This window comes from Pygoscelis adeliae, unplaced genomic scaffold (genome assembly GCF_000699105.1).
Source record: "Pygoscelis adeliae isolate BGI_AS28 unplaced genomic scaffold, ASM69910v1 Scaffold248, whole genome shotgun sequence".
NCBI lineage: Eukaryota > Metazoa > Chordata > Aves > Sphenisciformes > Spheniscidae > Pygoscelis > Pygoscelis adeliae.
The window spans coordinates 1,944,517-1,964,833 of record NW_008825302.1 but is presented as its reverse complement, the minus strand read 5'-3'; the positions used below and the strand labels follow the sequence as shown (position 1 = coordinate 1,964,833).

The following is a 20,317-nucleotide window of genomic DNA, read 5'->3' as shown; positions in this document are numbered from 1 at the left end:
AAATTTAACAGGCACATTGCAGGTGCTTGTCCTTAGCATTAAGCTATCATCCTAAATGTTTCCTTTTGAGTATGTGCTCATGTTTCTCTTTCAGATACAAAGTCAGGTTTGACATAAGTTAGTACAGTCTTATTTTATTATTATTTCTGCTGGCTCATGATTTGGACCTTCTTCAAGTGAATCTCCCGTATTCAGCCCTTTGGCCGGTTCTAAAGACATATCCAGGAAAATGCCAAGCTCCACGCTCTCTGTAACTGTTCCTTTTTCACATCTATAGCCATCCCTTTTCCATCCCTTCTGAACACTGGGAGAAAAGACTCTGCCAGCAGGACATAACACATAACTGATAGGAAAACCCTATGAAAGATACACTTAAATCATATTTCAGTCCATCAGCTGCAGGCATATACAAGTTCATGGTATGCAGTGTGTCACTCAGATGCCTTGTCCTGACATTAGGATTGGTTTTTTTCAGCCGTTTATGCCTTAATTTTTTCATAAAAGGAAACAAAAAGGCCAGACCCAATTGAACTATTCCAAACTGACATACAAGATTGGGTCCCTCACAGTTTTATTAAGTCTTGATAATTCCTGCGGCTTCTTTAAACTTCAGCTGTTGAATCATGAAATTTTAGTTATTAATGTTTATTTACATATATATATTGGAAGTACATATAAATAGGGTGAAATGCTGTATTCTGTGAACAGAAATCTGGAGCAACCTAGCTTATATAGGCTGAAAGAAAAGCTTGGTCTGAGGGTAGCTCTGAGGGCTGAGAGCAGAAAGGCTGTTGAAAAGAGCTCTGTGGTTGCATTAGCCCAGTTTCATGGACTGCCTGTGTTTTCTGCCTGATGTCCTCTTCTCTCTCTCCTGCCCTCCCTCCTTCCACAACTCCTCCCCTCTTCCTATACATGTAATGAAAATTAGCAACGGGACGGGAGAGAGTTGAGAGCGTGTCCAGAAGGAAAGCTGCTGCAATGTGACTCGGCCCATTATTCGGTGCTAGAGGTTGAGGCTGCCCAGCTCGGCCGCAGCACCAGCCTTCCATGCTTCTGCTGCTCCAGAACAACTTGTTTAAAGCTCTTTGTTGGTCTAATGTAATTTCATAGTGCAGGGGGACGAGACACATGATTCTTTAACTCTTGTATATTGTAAATCTCAACTGATTTGCTGTTTCTGGCAGTTAAATATTTTTTTTTAGTTCAGGAGTAATGGGCTGGTTCTCACTTTCATAATAAATAAAGGCTTTAGTTTTCTTACTTAATCTGGAAATTTTAGCTTTGAACATGGAATATATCAATCTGAAAGTTAGGCTTTCTAGTAAAATAAATATTTTAAAACAACAGATTAAAATTTAAGGTATTTAATAATCTTGGAGCATTTAAGTCTTCCTAATATTATTAGTAAATGATGATCCATTTATTGATATAGGAAGAATTGATGATGAAAGAACTGAGAACTCCAAAGGACATTTAAATAAGTAATCACAGCTCCTAAATTAAGAGCAAACTGTCTGAAGCTAGAGCTATAAAAACCTACCAAGTTTCGTATGCTGAACAGTGAAAATCTGAACCTTTTTCAGATCTGAATGGAAAAAACGAGTGTTCTGACCAGCCAAGTGTTTGGTTAAAAGCTGTATATGTTCTTAGACCATTCGAAATCTTTTGTAAAGGAATACATACTGCTGTCTCTGGTGGTGTTAACATAATGTTCTTTATGGTAAAATGTGATTAGTTGCAGCAAAATAAAATATTCATCCCAACGTATGGGAGAAAGAAGTGAGTTACGAGACTTACAATGATGCAAGTGCTCTCTATTGATAACGTGGAGCAGCAAAAAAGCCTTTTTAATGGAAAGGCAGCTTCTTTTCCAGCTTCCTTTAGAAAAAGTTCTCGTAATTAGAGTTATCTTGACCAGTATTTTCTTCCTCCACCCAAGAAAGAAAGAGGCTCTGAAGGAAATGAGGCTCTGAAGAATTAATTTATTGGAAGAACAGTTCTTTATTCTTGCCTGTTCTGTCAATAGTTCCTTTTGTAAAGAACAAATGTGTCAGGAGAAACATTATTGAACCAGATGAAGTGATGCCCTATGTTTAAGATAAGAGAACAGAGGCAAGGTTGCTGTTTTGAACTAAGTAGAAAATAGATTATCTGCTCCCCTGCCTTTTTAATGTCTCTTTCCCCACCTTGAGACCTTGTTTTCTGCCTGAGTCAGCGTGAGGACTTGAGTCTTCCCCATGCCTCGGGCAGCTGCCCCGACTGCTGGAGTGCCGCTGCACTGCAGTGGGTCTGTGGCAGGATCTGAGACATCATTTTCCTGAAACAAAACATTTCAGTTTCTACCAATAGGGTATTTTCCACCTAGAAAACAAAAAATCCATATGTTTGCTCAGTTCTGCTTCTGTGCTCTGTGCTTTGTTTTGCCATTGAGTTGCTTTGTGATCTCCAATTAGATGATGAGACTCTTGGCAAAGGTGGAGCAAGGAGGGTGTACCATAGCATAGGTTTCCCTCTGACACCTGCATGCTAAATACATGCAAATCCACCTGAACCCCACCCACAACTTCTGCTGCCCGGTAAGAGGGAATGCAGGTCTCTAGCAACAGCATGACCAAGGTTGGGTGACGGCTGGAAGGAGCTGAGGAAGTTGAGGAGGTGCCCCGGGCTCAGTCTGTATCACTGTGGTTTTGCGTACAGACTTTGTTCCTCAGTCAGCCCCTCTGTAAAATGTGATGGTAATGCTGATGTATCTCAGTGGCATATTTTGAAGCTAACTAACATCTGGAAAATGCTCTGCAGTTCTCAAAAGAAGTGAAATAGAAGTGCAGACAGCACTGCTGCTGTTGGCTGCTGAACGCTTGCTCATGTACCTGGGTCCGGCTGATGGCCTGCGAGCGGGCAGGGCCGCTCTGGGGCAGCGGTGCTGGCTGGGTAACTACATTCATCTCCTCATTTGTAGATGGTTACTGGGCAAGATCTCATCTTCAGAAAATTGTGGTTATCATTTCTGTACATGTTGCCATCATAAATACAAATATATGTAAATGTGTGTCAGCAAATTAAATATGAAGGCGGCACATTATTTCAGAGCCTCCTTCAGAAGCTTAAAGAGTTTCAGTTCCTTCATGACCTGAACAACTCAGGAGAGCAACAAAAATGGACATACGTATGGAGCTGTGTGTCAAGTATCTAGAAATTCTTTCCTGCATGGGTCGACCTGTTTCTCCTGATTACAACAGTCAAATCACTGATCACGTGAGGTCTGAAGGAGGAAGCTGAGGATGTCACTTGTCAATGTAGGAAGAAGCTGTTCTGTATTACATGAAAATAGTAGAGAGACGGGAGAGGGAGAATTAGTGAAATTAAATGAAAGCCTGATACCTCTGCCCAAGAAAGAGTTAAAGTCTGGTACATCACCAGTAAATGTGCTGTTTGCTGAGGCAAAGCTTCATTATAAAGTAGCATGAGGCTCGTCTAGAGGAGCTCTATTGCCTTGCAGATGAATCTGTGCAGGCTGCCTCCCTTAGACAGAAGTTCTTTCCAGCAGGGGTGGTCTCCTAACGCTTGTTTGCGGGTGCAATCTCTCTTGGAGTCTGTCAGCAGCACTGTAAAACAAAGAAGGATCTGGAATGCAAACAGCTTGCTGTAGGCTCACGCAGAAGTAGCACAGGAAACCAAAGCTACCGAGTAAAACAAAGCAGCAGCAATAATTGTGATAGAGAAACATGGAAAACAGGAAAAGGAAGTTTAAGGCTGTTATCGTGGATTTTGGTGCCCTTCATCTTGGTGGAATTAGGCTCAGTAATTGCTGATTGTCTTCTGCCTATGCCGTAATGCACTCCTGGCAACCTCCGACAGAGGTCTTGATATGATAGATAGGTTTGCCCCAATTTTACGCATATAGCCCTTAATGCTGAGCCGTACACCTTGATTTTTTTTTTTTTTTTAATCTTTGCAAGAAGTGGGATGTCTAAGACATCTGCAACGACAACACGATAGGATTCCAAATTGTCCACCTCTGCAAGTAATAAACTTACATAACTTCATGAGAGGCATTAATCACTGTTCCGGAGAGCTCACAGGCAGATGTTACAACCTTGTTCATATTAGTGCAGTGGTACCACTGGTCCCAGCAGTTCCTTTAAACAGAATCAACTTTGTGTGAAAGTGTTAGCACTTGGTGGTGGTGTGACTGTCTAGTTTAACTGAAAGGAATGGGTTGACCCATGAAGAAAACAGACATACGCATGTCCAGGTCCAAGACCTCGCTAACTTCTGAATGCGATGTTGTTCCCTGCGTGGCTAATGATTTCTAAAAGGGTTCTCTTTCATTAATCCTTAGAGTCAGAAGTGGAATTAAAAATGTTTGATGGTAGGATCTTTTTCCAAGAGGAAAAGCTTGGAAGTGGGAGGGAGGCTTTCACTGTTTCCTGACCTGGTTGGCCAATATCAAAACACACAATTAATAGTTACTGTTACGTAGATTGCTTTATATTGGCTTTGTTTTTATGAATTGTAACATTCATCACATTCCTTGCCTATTTCAGTACTGTCTGTACTACTTATGCACAGAGACAAATAAGTGTTTCCCAGGTGAGTTTTGGACATTTTGGTGTTCTTCCATATTTAGGCCAAAAACTTTCCTAAAATATTTGCTTTGCAGTTCAGTTTAGTAGCAATTCTGGGCTAGAGACCTTAAAGACATCCTCATGAGTTGCTTGATAAAGCTGGAGTTGAAGAGGTGACACTTTCCCTCTGGTTCAGTTGTGAACTTGTCTCTGAGCATGCCCTCTTTAGATTAAGCATCACGTTGAAAGCCTTTCTACATGCATAGCACTTTTTCTAAGAAATGTGGGTATGTCAGTCGTGATGCTCTGACTAAATCACAGCTTGAGTGAGTTTGATTACTTTAAAAAATGCTTCTGTCCTAACAGCTGGCTTTGTTACAAGCTATGGAGATGAAAACCGGGTGATGAATGAATTATAAGAAGTTGTAATTATTCTTCATATTTGGAAATCAAGCTCCTATTAGTGCTCGTGCAGAGGTTTTGAATTGTTTGCATTAGTTCCAAAACACTATAGAACTGGTTTTGTCCTGAGTAATGGAAAGTAGTTTGCCTGATATATACACTGTGAAGTCAGGTGAAGAACTGGCCTTTCCCATGCCAGATTGTATGTTCCTAACCGGAAAGCTCAAATGATTTGTGGATATCTGTGTTCCGGGTGATTTGTAGTGCTAGGATTCATCTTTTTCATTTAGTGAAACATGCTGTTTGACTTCGCCTTGGTCAGTTATTACAAGCTAGTTTGCAGTGTGGCAGTTCCGTGGAGACCCTGCTCGTAGCTACTCATTGGCCTAGAAGAAAGGATTTAATGATTTTCTACTTCCTCTATGTTTGGTTTTAGGGTGTAGATATTTTATAAATGTGAGTCAAACTATTTACTGGTGACATTTTACAAATTTTCACTCTGTTTAATCTCTGAGTAATGTTTTTAGGTTCGTGTATGTTGTGGCCTTTGGCATTTTGGACTAACATATCTCAAGGATATCTTAGAGCATTTTATCTTTAAATGGATTCTACAGTGATTTTGTAATTTCTTTTTACAAAAATTGTGCCAATCCCTAAAATAAGTCCTACCCTTCCTAGCTACACACACAGAGGTATAGAAGCACAGCAAGACCAGAAGAGGCCTCAGAGGGAGAAGACTCCATGTGGCATTAGCTGAAGGCTCTGGTTACGTGCCAGCCAACAAGCAAGGCAAATTATGTACCTTCACTTTGGGTGCCAGTAGAACTTAATTGTATGAGTTGATAGATCTCAGTGCTTTATAAAGTTGATGAAGTGTCTTTATCCCTGCTGTAGAGCTCCATAAAGTAAGTCACAGAAGTAAAGTAAAATGTCTAAAATCAGAGGCTGGATTTGTAACTGGGATGGAAATGGTATAGATTTATAGACTTCTCGCTGTAATCAGAATTGCCTTCGTTGAAGTAGGGAGTGTTCCCTTCAGATGCCTTGCAGTGTCATACATGACGAAAGGTAGATGTGAGAAAATCAGAATCTTGAAGAGCACCTAGGGATTAATCTGAAACTAATACAGATTACTGGTCGTACATGTATTGCTCTCCTAGTAGTAGTGTGACAACAGGGCAAATCCCTGTAGTAAAATCAAAGCCTGTACCTTAAATTAACACAACTCTAAATCTAATTCATACTTGTTTTAAATCCAACTTCTTCTTTGGAGCCCAGCTTTGACATTCCTTTTCTTTAGCTTTCTTCACCTGGTAGTTTTGGTTATGGAAATACTTGTTTGGAAGAATGACTTTTGTAATACCATGCTCATATATGAAATATTGGTGATTTCAGCATGGTTAGTAAAGGTTTTGCTAATTTTTCCTTCTCACCACATCACACAGTATAACAACAGTATCTATATACATGCAAACCATTTGAATTTTCTTTCAGATGATGTCAATCCTAATGAACACCATCATTTTTGAAGACTGCAGAAACCAATGGTCTGTGTCAAGGCCGCTGCTCGGACTTATACTTCTCAGTGAGAAAGTGAGTATTTAAGAAACTCCACCAGATGCACTGTTCACGTGCCAAGTAGTTGAAATAATTATTTCACGTAGAACAAAGCTGCCTGTTGCCCTTTCAGATCCCTCCTTGTTCCCTTATGCCCACTAGGAATGGAGAGTAGGGTTCAGCTCAGGTACTGTGTAGGTATTTTACAGATTAGTTCACAAAGGCTAAGTGGCTTCATTTTGATGAAAAGTCCTCTCAAACCTTTACCCCAACGTTTACACCCAACCTTAGATCATGCAAGTATATAACTAACCTTTTTTTAATAAAGTCTATGTCCTCGCTTTTCCAGAATTAAACAGGAGTAGAAGTTATGCAAGCTCATCTGGCTTTTAGATAGAAATATGAAACAAGAACACTGTGGAAATAGCATGAGAAAAATTGCTTCCCAGAAAAATAGTTAACCAATTTCTTTTTCTGAAAGGTTTCACAGGAGCAACTAGCTTTGGGGGGTATTATCTGAGTGCTTACACTTAAGTACTCGCATTGATTGCAATTTGGATTGTGTGCATCTGTGGCAGATTCTGTAAACCAGGAAATACTCTGCAATTTGCCCTTTCAATAAAATCTGAAACTATGAATTTGGATATACCCATCATGTTTCCCTGGTGACTTAATAGAGACAATATTGTCTGAAATGGAAACCATCTGAGTAAATGAATGCGAGTTGATCTAAATGTGTGCATTTTTTGTATGGCAAGGCATTGTTTCTGAAGATACTGACCTGTTGTATTCGCCATACTTCAGAGCTAGCTCTAACTTTATTCTGAATTGCTTTATCTCTTGGGCAGTCACAAGCCCCAGTGTATTACTGCTTTGGAGAATGAATTGTCTATACAATAAGAGGGTGCTGGAAAAAAATAAGACACTAAGATTAGCAGCAACCGCATACATTAAAATTCAAACTGAAATCCCAGCTATGGAAGGAAACTAATAGAAGAAGAAAATATATCAAGAAGAGAAGCGCTGTCTCATCATTCACCTGTGCTGAAGGATCCAATTTTAGCCATATCCAATAGCACTGTCATTCATCTTCTTGGTGTGTTATTGTGATTTAAATCCAAGCTCTATAAGAGAGAGCAGTTCTTTTAAAATGATTGAGAGGGAATAAGGGCAAATTCAGTGTTTAGGAAAACTTTATGACATCACAATATTATACTTTACAGATGGAAGCAATATTTCCTACTTTGGAAGGAAAACTAATCATTTTCTATCTGCTCTGAGTCACTGCATCATTATAAAAGTGGGAAATAAGTAGTTTTGTGCATTCCCAATCTTGTTCAAGACGACACTTTTGTTTATATAATGCTTCTGATTTATAGCGTTTAGGTATTAGCCTGACTACATATTAATTATGTGGTTTTGATGCTTCAGTATAAGAAGAAATTAAATATTTCACTTGAAGATAAAACCATGGAGCTGTAAATCATGAGGAATAAATTTGTGACTGGCACAATATTCTTTTTACTGAAATTAGACTAGTTCTAATGATTATGTGTTTTGCTTAGCAGACATGGATATGTACAAGCACCTTTACTTACGAACAAGCCTTACATTTCTTTTGGAAGGGTGGAGAACAGGAAATAGAATTTACAATATTTGTATTGCCCCTTTTGCATCAAGGTTATTTATTTCATTTTCGGAAAAAGTAGGACACGTACTTATATATGGCTGTAAAAGTCATCTTTTCTTGGCTCATTTCAGTGCACTGCTGGCTTATTTATTGGAAATGGGTTCCTTTATTTCAGGTAGCATCTCTGTCTCTGCAGTTCCCGAGATAGCAAGCACGCATTTACCATGTTTTACTGCTTGTTCGCTTCTTCTTTTGTTTCAATGAGATCTTCTTTGCCCATAATTCATCTCAAAGGGGAGGTTTACTTGGGGACTGCAAAAAATGGGGATTTATACATGTTTGCACCAGAGGGGTAATTATGCCAAAATGGGTATTGTACTCAGAGTCCACCCTAAAACAATGCTAAATCTTTTGAGACGGCATCAGCTTAGTATGAAATGGGATGGTTGCAGGTGGTTCCTGACACTGTTCCCATGCTGAAGTGCAGCAGCAAGTTTAATTTAAATCCTAGTGGCAAGAGGCTGGCAGAAAAAGCCTTCTGTATCCTGATAATGTAGCAATAGCATCTCCTCCTTGCTATTTTCCTTCAGCTGAAGAACACAGGCATCGAGTGTACAGGCAAAAGTGGCGTTATCGCAGAGAAGCCCTGGAATTGGGGTTTCCAGGGCTCAGAACAGCTCCATAGTGTCGAAACAGTGATGCCAGGGGAGAGTCTTCAGGGGGATGCTGTACTCATTAATGGTAGGCAGAGATGTTATTCCTTGCTGTTACACGAGGATGCTGTTAATACTTTCCATTATGGGGTTGACTGAAGAAGTTCCTGGAAGCCTCTTTTCTAAAAACAGCTTGTGGACCCTGGACAAGATCTCAGGGTTGTGGCCTTGTCTACATTGAACTCTGCATTTGTCACCTTGAGACGGGGCTTCTGGGAATGTGTTTGTTGCAGGCAGATATTTCATCTTTCACACCAGCTCCCAGGTGATTTTCAGTTTTGAGTTCCTAAGTGGTTTGGGACCCAGCTGTTTGGTCAGCTGCTGCCTTCACTTCCAGTACTGCTGCAGTGGTCAGCAAAGATGCATAATACAGGATGTTTCTGGTTTGAGAGGAACTGGATTGAGGGCAAGTAATTTGCCAAGCAGACATTAAAGCACACACTTCCTATAATCCTGTTGAGTTGTCAGGGCTTAGTGTTAGAGTGCTGTGGTTTTACTACATTGCTTTTTGTTATCCCATATTTTTTCACATATACAGGAGAGCTGTAGTTTTGATGGAAAAGTTGTGTGTTTAATTTGAGATTTGTTTAAGGTTTAAACAGCTTTAAACCTGTTAAAGGTTTTAAAAAAATCTGGCAAACAAATCACAGACTTTTGTGCTTTCTGACACTCTGTACAACACCCTACGAGTTACATTAACTTCAAAAGTCTACTAAATTTTGCATACTAAAAACTGATTTTCATCCTACCTTTAACAAGTTCTCTTGTTACACACCTGAAATTTGGGGAATACGACCGATACTATTCTTGACTGCAATATCAGACTGCTCAGAAACTCTGCCAGGTACTTGGGCACAGGTTCATCAGAATGGTTCATTCTCCTCTGTATATATCAGTGCTTATACCATGGATGTGCTTACACCCAAGGCCATAAGACTTTGAATGACACAGCCCATATAATAAAGACTAAACAGGATTATGTGACTTGCTCGGCTGTAGTAGTAGGGTAGTGGATAACACTGGAGGTCCCCTCCCGTTCAGTACTTCTAGACTAAACCTAGATTTTTTTTAAGGTGATGAAAAGTTCTATTTTAACTAGTCTATAAATCTGCCAGAATATAATGGGAATAGTATATAGAAAATCGTATAGATCACTTAGCTTCTAAAGAAGCAAAGGTAGGTCTGTCTTATCACAGCACTGAAGTGATTAGAGACCACAGCGAAGTACACAAATTTGCACCATTCTGAAAAGACTTGAAAAGTAGTCAGGGATGCTTCTGTCACCTCTCTTGGGTGGCTTTCTGTACTGGAACTGGTTAGGTGGCCAACACCCACTGGTAAAGTGGCACATCACCTGTGAGCACTAAACTTCAGTCGTGATATACGGCTGAAGCTGGTGCACTTCAGGAAGGCAGCGTTTGAAACCCAATTCAGATAGACCTCTGCGTGCTGTTTGCCAAACTCCTCTCCCAGAGGGCATTGTATGAAGCACTTGCTCAAGAGCACTCCAGATGTAGATGAGTAACTCTGGGTTTAAATTTCCAAACTTCATTTTTAATATTCTCTGCTTTGCTATCATAGTACTTCAGTGAACTAAGGGCAACCTTGATAACCAGCCAACCTGACAACAAACGTGAAGTCCTTGACCAGTGCTTCAGGAATCTTATGGAAGGAGTCGAGCAAAACCTTTTGGTAAAGAACAGAGACAGGTAAGTTCATAACACATAAGTAAGCTGAAAGAATAAAAGACAAATGGAAACTTTAACTGGAAAAAAAAAAAAAAACATAGGAAGTATTCCAGGTAGCCTTAAACTGCAGTTCCTTTTGAAAGGAAGATAATATCCTATCAAAGAATTCATCCCTAGACTTAACAGTTAGAGCCTGAACATTTGATAATTATGTATCTTCTTGGTCAGAAATGTATTTCCTAATTTAATCCCAAAGTCAAGGTTTGCCAGGCTGCAGCTGCTGTTTTTTCACTTGGGAAAAACTGCCTTATTTCAGCAGGTGAGCCTCAAGAGATTCCTTTTTCCAACCTTAAACCCCTCTGATAAAACACTTGCTTCAGCCTCCAGCAGTGCTGTTGCTCTGACAGAGCCTTTTCTTGCTGGTGTTGGGGTTAAGCAACTGCTTGTGAAATGCCAGAATGAGAAGGGATCCAGCAGGGCCACTTACACGTTGTAGATAAATGAGGCAAGGATGGTTTTTTTTTAACATGAATCACAAACTCACCCAATCTTGCCCTCATTTGAAAAATAGAATAGAAGCCTTCACAAAAGAAATGGCAAGTTTGTCTGCATTTAATGTTCACACTAATGTTTTGTTACTAGCTAGCTGCATTTTCTCTTCCATGTGCATTATTCAACCAAAGCAAACCTTGAAAGTACAGAGACACAATCTAAGTCCAGACTGTGGAACTTCCTGGAAAGCTTGAAACAAGCTGGAAGGGGGCTTGGAGAGAAGTGATGGCTAAAGCCATTTGGTGCTTTTATTTCTCTGACTTATTCTCTGTTTGTTGGTGTGAAAATTAGGTTGAACTTGTTTAATTCTTAGTTTTGCGTTATGGTCTCCACAGTTCTCTTTCATTTTCCTATTAAATTCTGGTACTAAAGGTGTAAGTTCTTTATGGCCTGACTGTGGATGATAGCCAGAGGCAGGGGAATTTGGAAGCAAACCCAGAGAAGCACAGAGATCACATCCATGGCACTAATAAATCAGACAGACTTTCTCTGTAACTTGTATTATGGATCAGCAGAAAACCTGGGGAAAAGGCAGAGAGCCACCGGGAAGGAGGAGGATGCCTGTTAAAACAAAGAAAAACAGAGCTGGCAGTGACGGGCCGTAGGACGTAGGCTGACCTTAGAGCTGTAAATGCCAAGGGGAGTCATTTGACTCAACAGTCCAAAGAAAAAAGGAAAAACTGAGTAAAACTCATTCTTATAGCTAGATAGTTTCTCAGTTCCCTATCTATTTATGTTTATTGAAGGCAAGGTCCTTAAGATAACACTGTTTTCTGAGAAAAACATACTTTGGTGTGAAGTTTCTCTGAGCTGCCTTATTCTGAGAGCTAGCCTAGGCTCAGGGAAGGTGGGTGGGCAAGGAGGCCGAGCTCCCCTGTCGCCTCCAGGCAGGCAGCAAGGCATGGTGGTTGGGCAGCGTGGGGAATCCGGCTCTGCTGTCTGTGCTCTCCCCGTTCAGGGCATGGACAGAGGCTTCCATCACTTGGGCTGCCAGGAAATAATAGATTTGGCAAGTGGTGGATTCAAATATCTGTGGATTTAAAGGGGATTTTTATCTCAAAGCGCTGTGGAGTACTCTCAGATAGGCAGTGGTGCGGAAGATCTCAGAGAGCTTTTGTGGAAGCGCAGGCAGGGAGGGATGGGTGCAGGTGTGAGGTGAATAGAGATAATTCGGTCGAACGAGCAGCTCGTCTGTCTCAGTAGCATCCGCCTGTCTAACTTGGGAAGACTTTTAAGCCATCATTTCCCCAACGAGCAGCATGAGTTAATATGATGGCTTTTCTGTTTTCAGGTCTTGATTTGTAATCCTTCTCAGATTTATTCTGTGGAACAGGAGGCTTCTTTTAACTGTGATTGTTTAAAATTGAGCAGAAATCAATTTCCATTAGTAAGGAAATAAGCACAAACGTAAAAAATTATGAATAGAATAAAGAATGAACTCGTAATTGCATCCTGTATTTCCACACACAGCAAGCCCCAGTTTACCACACTGCTGCTAGACATACCGATAAAGTACAGTACAGTGGAGAGAGTCGGGAAGGGTTATTACCCCTAGTCCTACAGAGACCTTTGCTGAGATCCCATCGGTTTTGCAAGCACCGGTCCACCAGTCCTTTGCAGGAAGGAGCCCTAAGGAGCCGTTCTTCGGGAAACTTTATTAGCTTCGCTATAGTGAGCCAGCAAAGTCTGACACAATCAAAGCGAAGAGCATTGAGGCAACAAACAAAAGAACATTTGAAAAACCCTAAACGCAGGGTGCAATATATGTTTCTGACATTTTACATCATTTTTGTGTGGGTTTTGGTTGGGTTGGGGTTTTTTTAAATACATACGTGAGATGTGGTAAATGTCAATTAAACTCTTCGTTTCGGGTAAGGATAGACCAAGGGAGTAGATCAGCTTTGGGCTGTCATACAAGCTCAGTCGGAGTTGTCATTCAGTCTCAGGTGTGATGACGCCGGACGGATTTCCCGTCCTACACCTGCCAGTCGAGAACTGTTGGGGAGTATTTTTGTGAATTCATTCTGTGCCAGATGGGTGATGGTACCACGTTTCACTGAGAGACAGGTTGAACTCTGACACCACTCATGAGGGAGGAAGGTAGGTCTGAGAGAGCCTGGCCTTGATGACCATCTGGACATGTCCCAAAGAGCGCTTTGCTGGAGGGTCGGGAGAAAGGACACGTTCTGAGTCACGTGAGATGGAAAGGTTTCTCGTTGCATTCATTTCCCAGCTGACTTTTAAAGTGTTTCACACCATTGGTAGGCTGAGTTTACAATGCTGCCCATGCATGTTTAAGTGCTCATTGTTATTTTATAGGACTGGTTTTTGAGGGCACCTAGTGATTTTGTTTGTGAGTTTTCCTCTGGTTTTCTTTCAATTTAAAATTTACATTATAGTTATTCTTTTTACCGATTCTTGAAATACATCTCTCAATATCAGGTCTCCTTTAACCAAACATCTGCGTTCTCTTTTTCCCAGGTTCACTCAGAATATGTCAGTCTTTCGAAGAGACATGGCTGAAGCTCTGCGCAGCGAAGGGGCCTCGGATCCCGGCAGTTTAGATATGATGAGTTGACAATGACTTTGGAAACAGAGCACTGACTAATAAACCAACTCTGAAAGTTTTGGGACCCTATTATATTGTTAGATAGATTTTTGACCTTTGTGAGAACTATTTTTTTAAGACATCTTCTGCCTTTTTATATCTCTGGCCTAAATGTAAGGATTTATAATAGTGAAAGCAATGGAAAATCAGCCTTAGTTTGAAGAACGTTTTCAGCCTTTCTTATCAAAATTTATTATCCTGTTGTTTTATCTTTATGAAACGGTTTAGAAACAGTACTTAACCAAAGAACAAAATAAATATGCATTCCTTCTAAACTTGTATCAGTTAGTGATTCTCAGTCCTACACATAATAGTAAATAATATCTCATCAATGAAAAACTCCAAGCTCACTCTGAGGTCATATTTGTTTGAAAATGAGATGAAAGCCAGTACAAATTTTATATGACATCTTTTTGAAATAATAAAATTACTATTTTTCTACAAAATGTTATATATTTCTTTTCAGCACTGGCGGCTAATGACAATGTGGACAACAAAGTAGAAGACTAAAAATGAACATTTTAGGCTATAAGTATAGCAAGAAAATTGAGAATGTTGCATGTAATAAAATAAGAGATGACGGAGCAAGCCTTAATGAAGTACTGATAGTATTTTAATTTCACTAGTACACATTTACAGGTCTTTGGAAATTAAAAAAAAAAAAACCACAAGAAAATAAAGTTGTTAAAACACTGCTTAAAAAGAATAAAACCTATCCACTACTACTACAGAAAAGAAAGCAGCTGCAGAGACTTACTGCCCGTATTTAAACGGCGTGTGGCACAGTGAAGGTGAATGCATGCATCTGAAACAGCAGATTCAGCAGATTTGTCTTCACCTCTCAGGGATCGTAAAGAGCTGGTGTGTACCAGAACAAAATCCCTCCTCCAGTCCAAAGCTCACACTTGCACTCGCCACCCTGGTTTTGTGGGGAACAATTCGTATCGTTCTGTGGTGGGCAGGAGGTACTGTGTGGGCTGAGGAAATACACAAGCGAATTGAAGCAAGATCTAACAAAAATTAGAACTATTTAAGCAATAAGCCAATTAGTTTATAATGTAGAAAAGCTATTATGTGCCATTACAAACTGTTGGTATTGGGTTTGAGTTGGGTTGGGTTTTTTTGTTTGTTTTTCTTATGCAAATAATTGATTTCATGTGTTTTTCATGCTTGCTTACATTTGCGTATTTAAGTAATAGTTCACAACTGCTTAAATAAGAATGGGAATTTTTAATTGTGGCCAACAGGGAGGAAAAGTTCATACCTGTATTTCTTACAGCTTTTTGCCAGTTTTGTCTTTGCAACTGTTACTTTTCTGCACGTTTTTAAATTGCAGGAACTAAATCTGAAAGGAAGTCATTTTGTTAAGCGGTTTTCTGTTTACATTTAAGCTCAGCTGGAGAAAGTATTTAATCTGCAGCCAAAGCCTCTGATTTCCAAGAGTGCTGAGTACCTGAGGAAAGAATCAATTGAGGTTACTAAAGAGCTGCAGATCTGGGGTGTTTCTACACACGGTCCGATGCTACGTGCCAAGGTTTGAAAACTTTGTGGAAAGTGTATGATCATTACCAACACATCGAACGGGTACGAATTAGTACAGTCATTCGCTCTTCATTTCGATCCTTAAAGGAAACTGGAATCTGTGCCGATAAGTCAGATTTTAAAAGCTGCAAAACTGAACTCGTGAACGCCTGTGCAGGTCTCCGTGTGAGCTGGGCCTTGGGGAAAGGTTTCTCCATGTCACCTTGCCGATGGGTGCAGAGCTCAGTGCCGAGCAGTGCCGCCGCCTTTCTGGCAGTTCTGCCGGATAAACCCTTCCGTAGCCTTGCAGCTCCCTACATCGGCATTGAAGGCGCAGATGAAAGCTAATGGGTTCTGTGACTCTGTTGTCTTGGTCGTACACTGGAAATAAACAGTGGTTGCATACCATCAGCATGTGCTCACAAACCAGCCCGTGTACTGGTTAAATTAGCTGCTCTGCTGAGAGCTGGAGTTCGGCATATTGAAAAGGAGAGGACGTGTGCCCTCATAACTCGGCACTCAGACTTCAGGGCTTGCTTTAATACACAGCTACTGACTCCCTGGAGTGCTCAAGTACGTTTCCGAAATTTCCCTTCTAACGCATCCCTTGTTATAACAAGTGAGATTCTAAAGAGCATCTTATAAACTGGGCAAACTCAAGACACGTTATTTGAGCAGCGTTTCAACCTGAGTTAACAATTGACAACAGGAACTTTTAGAGTAGCTGGTCGTATAAATACGCTTGCTTTTAGGTTAGGAAATGGATAGCATAGCAAATAGTGTGTTTTATGAAATGGATAGCATAGCAAATAGTGTATTTTATGACTCCAGATTCTTTGTTGTGAGTCTTCACTGTCAGCTTTTGAAAAGGGCGCTGTCAAAGGCAGTACAGCCCAGAATTTCCTCGTGTTTACAAAGCACGTGTAATGTCTTACACTTTTTTTTTAAAGACATAATTGCCTTAAGGGGGGTGGATTTTTTTTTCCTTTAAAAAAAAGTGGAAACAATGGAATGGGAAATGTCAGAAAGGAGACGCCGCTCAGCCCCTGAGTGATCTCATCTCAAGAAACTGATGCAAGCCTGCCTGATGATGCAAACAACTTGGGACTGTAAAATAGGTCTGATTCTCCTCCAAATGCATTTTACGTTGTTACAGTGAAAAGCGCCGACCGCTGAACCTCAGGTAAGTGTCTGCCCCTCTGCGAGGGAGAGCAAACCATCCCTAGAGCAGCCTTCCACAAGTCAGGCTCTGCTTGCTAGAGCAGGCAAAGGCAGCTTTCTGGGGAAAACACAAAGTTTTCATACCTTGCCCTGCTTGCCTAAGGAGGCTTTGGAGAAACTCAGCCACCAGTATATGCACACCTTACAAAATAATTCCTTAGACTTGTTAATGTTTTATTGTAGTAGGAGTTTATGATGACAGCAAACCTTTCAAACTGTAGAGGGATAACACGCTTCCTTGCTGTATTAAAAAATAATGTTAGTGTAGATTTTATGTACCATAGTTTAGACTGCTGTTAAGAGGTGCTTCTTTGACAGCATTCTTTTTGAGGTTTACAGAAAGCATAATAAAATATGTAAGTTACATTTCTACAAACAAAAGCCATAACATAAGTTATTTATAAGCGTGAGATCCAAACCCTATCACGATAAATAAACCTTAATGGATACCTGCGGCATTCAACCTAATGTAATTTGCCCAACAAAAGTCATATTTAGTAGAAAAATCTGGCAGCAGCTGCTTGTCGGTATATAAAATACGAATAAAAGAGAAAAGGAAGCCACATTGAAACACCGGCTGCTTTCCTGGGTTTACGCACAGACCTGCGATACCTTCCAGCCTTCTCCTTCGAACTGGGGCTGGCACTGCTGCTCAGGGAGACCAGGTGTCTCTGCATCTTTCAGGGTTTGTCCCCAGTACCGGGATGTTCCCCGTTGGCTTCGCTACAGCCTGATTTTATCAGTTACGGTAGAAAGAAATGGAGCCCCATCTGCCTGTCATCCTCCGTTCTCCCGCTTCAGCGGTGGTTCCTTCCCCAGCGCTTCCCTCATACCCTCCCCATCTCATCTAGTCCCAGACGTTCGTGGACCGATGCATAGATTCTGAACTAAAAGTTTCGGCTTTTTTAAGATAATGGTTAAGGTTACCAACCCCATAAAGATGTGCTTTGAAATGTGAATTGAAACCGCTAAGGCACGTTCATCTGTCAGAGGCTTTGTGCCACCTTTAACTGTTTGTGAGTAGGGTTTAACTGTTCCCACTCACTGGGACGCGGAGGACAAGGAGGTTTATCGGTGTCCGTGTTCAGTCGGTTCAGCCTTCGCTCACAGGACTGCTGCCTCGAGGTCTTCTGTGGAGGGGGACAGGGAATATACCTTGGCTGATGGGGAAAGGGCTGATGAGGGTGGACCTCAGGTTCCCCCCCCCTTCTGCCTGTGTGGGGTGAAGCTCTCCGCAGCTGGAGCCAGGAGAGGTGCAGCCCTCCCGAGGTTAAAGGAAGGGGCAGAGGGGAATGACCTTTAGACTCCGCAGCACTAGAGCTCTTGCCTCAGAAAAAGAACAGCTGATTTAACCCTTGTGGCTGACAAAACTGCTGCTCCGCTCTGCTGAGCACCGAGAGCTGAGTGCCCGACCCCAGCATTGCTCCCCGGGGAGCGAGCTGCCTGCCCGCGAGAGCACGGCCACAGGCATGACACCCCGGGGTCCCTTTCCATCACCAGGACATGGCAGCGAGGCCAATGCTTTGTCCTGGGGCCTGTTGGCCGTGGTGGCCCGCACCCAGGGGGGCTCAGCCCTGATGGGGAGGACCCACGGTGTCTCACAGGGCCCTGCAGGAGAAGGTACAAGGGACAGGACCGCATCACCCTCCCGTGTGCACATCTCAAGCCCTGCCTGCCCAGTGTGTGTCCCCAGGTGGGTGCAGCTGAGTTCGGGCAGAGAGCTCAGGCAGCAGCTTGCTGTACATAAGCTGCTTTCGACCGTCCCCTCCTCCTTCCCCTTCTCATGCCAGGATGCGGAGCACCCATGTCCCTCTCCAGCCGGAACACCGGCGTCACCCCGCCGGCCCCACAGGGATGCTGCTTCCAGGGCTATGGCTGAGGGACAACTTTTGTGTCCTCTGTTGTGCTGACTTCCACATGAATTGTACGTAATCAGTGATGTGCTAAACACTCAAAAATTTGTTGGGTTTATGCAGCAATTTGTTTATTTAGTATGAAACCTCACCCCACAATATCCATCTAGCAAAGGCTGTGGAGAACAGGACCGGCCTTGCCCACTCTGAGATCCGCTGCCAAAACGAGGAGCTACAGCAGAAACATCTCAGCATCTGCTGCTACTTTCTCATGCAGCGAGATATCACCATTCCCTGTCACCCTATGGGAAGAGACAAAACCTGAAGCAACGGGCGATGCCTTTAGGGGGTGGCATGTCCTCGCAGCCACCGACGCCTCCTGCACCTGCCCTGCGCTAGGCTCTGGCAGCAGCGGCCGCTTGCCGCAGGCTCGGGCTCGCGAGACTTCCCAGCTGCCGGGGATAGAGACCAGTTCCCAACCTGTGAATTCCTGCGTGTTAAAGGAGGGTCTGAGGACAACAGAGGAGTTTGATACGCGAGAGATGACACGGCCTTTAGTGTCCTTTAGAGAAAGAGGATTTATTTGTGGCAGTCTGACAGCCAGTGAGGCAGCACAAAGACGCTGCTGAAGACCAGAGATGCAGGTCAGACACCGATCAAACCCCTCTTCCTCTGAGCAGTGGCTACCAGCTGTGAGGCAGTACCTCGGGCAAGGGTCACTGCGGCCATCGCCGGTCCCAGGCCCCAAATGAAGGAGCCTTCAGAGAAATCTGAGCTTCTGGGCACCTGGATATGCAGGACGGTGTGCTGGGGGGTGCAGCCCAGGACGTGCACAGCCAGAGGGGCGGGGGCGGGGCTATGTGAGAGGAGCTGGAAATGCAGAAACGCGGCCGAACGGAGGCACTGGGCTGGCTACTCCTCTGTGGAGCTCCTCGAGGCACTACGAGGTCCGGCGCTCAGCTGGACTGAAGCCCCAGAGCAGCAGTTAAGCAGCGGTTGAAGCACGTGCTCAGCGGTTTCGGGTGTGATCCAACCCCTTAACTGCCTGGGCTCGCTGAAGACCCTGAGCCTGTATTTTCACAGCTTTGTCAGAGGCGAATTTGCTGCTGCCGCTGCCATCTCCCGGGATGAGTTCTGTGGGCACCGCTGGGCACCGCAGCTCCGAGGACGGTGGGGGCACTTCCCGGGCACCGCCACGACTGGGCGGGTGGGCCCACAGCGCTTGCGCCTCTACCCCTACAGCCACGTCGTATACACAGCAGTTGCAGACTGTATGGCTGTTTGAAGTGTATGGGGTGGAAGGGTCCCCAGCTCTGGGGTGGTTTCTCCTCTCCAGCCGGGCGTGCGAGAAGCCGCAGCGGGTGCAGTGGGGTTATTAGCAGCCCCCTGGCCTCCGCGCAGCCTCGCAGCAGCTGCTCGCGCCCGACCGAGCGTCCGAACGGGCTACCCTGCCCCTGGGTTTCCTGCGAGAGCATCAATCACGCTGCAGCCCCCTGCTCTCGGGCGGCTGCGCTAGGCAGCTCGGTAGGAACTGCGCAGTAATGCACCATCAATTAACGGCCCATTATTATAAAACGCTGCCTACTGGTTTGAAAAGGCTGGAGGAGCCCCGCAGTGGTTTCTCTTGGTTTCATGCCCAGAGACCTGTCCCTCTCACCTTAGCAACAAAATGCCTCATTTTAAAAATAATTAATGGTAAACATTAAAAAAAAAAAAGGTGTAATGGATCATTTGGCCCACGCTAAATTTTGACAGTAAACATTTAACCGAGGCTACTTTACAGCAGAGCGGCTGAGCTGCATGGAGGGATGCTGTGTGTGCCGGTCGGGGGTGCACTTCCCCCCCGGCCCGTGGGGCTGAGCCCATCCCTGGGGGGGCTCTGCGCTGTGCCAGGGCTGGCACGGGTGGCATGGGACCCTCTCGGGGTACAGCCAGATTTAAATCTGTGGGCTGCTCTGGGTCCCTGTTGTGCCATCCATTGTTGGCCCCAAGGTGGCGGGAGGA

At 43.2% G+C, this 20,317-nt stretch overlaps 1 protein-coding gene across 1 annotated transcript in view; it reads left to right on the top strand.

Moving 5' to 3' along the window:
* Positions 1-13,688, top strand: part of RANBP17 (RAN binding protein 17) — a 167,854-nt gene extending 154,166 nt beyond the window's left edge. Inside the window, exons 27-29 of the mRNA XM_009330034.1 lie at positions 6,465-6,563; positions 10,452-10,579; positions 13,592-13,688. Coding sequence (XP_009328309.1) covers positions 6,465-6,563; positions 10,452-10,579; positions 13,592-13,688 — 324 coding nt within the window. The remainder of the gene's footprint in view (positions 1-6,464; positions 6,564-10,451; positions 10,580-13,591) is intronic.
* The last annotated feature ends 6,629 nt before the right edge of the window (positions 13,689-20,317 follow it).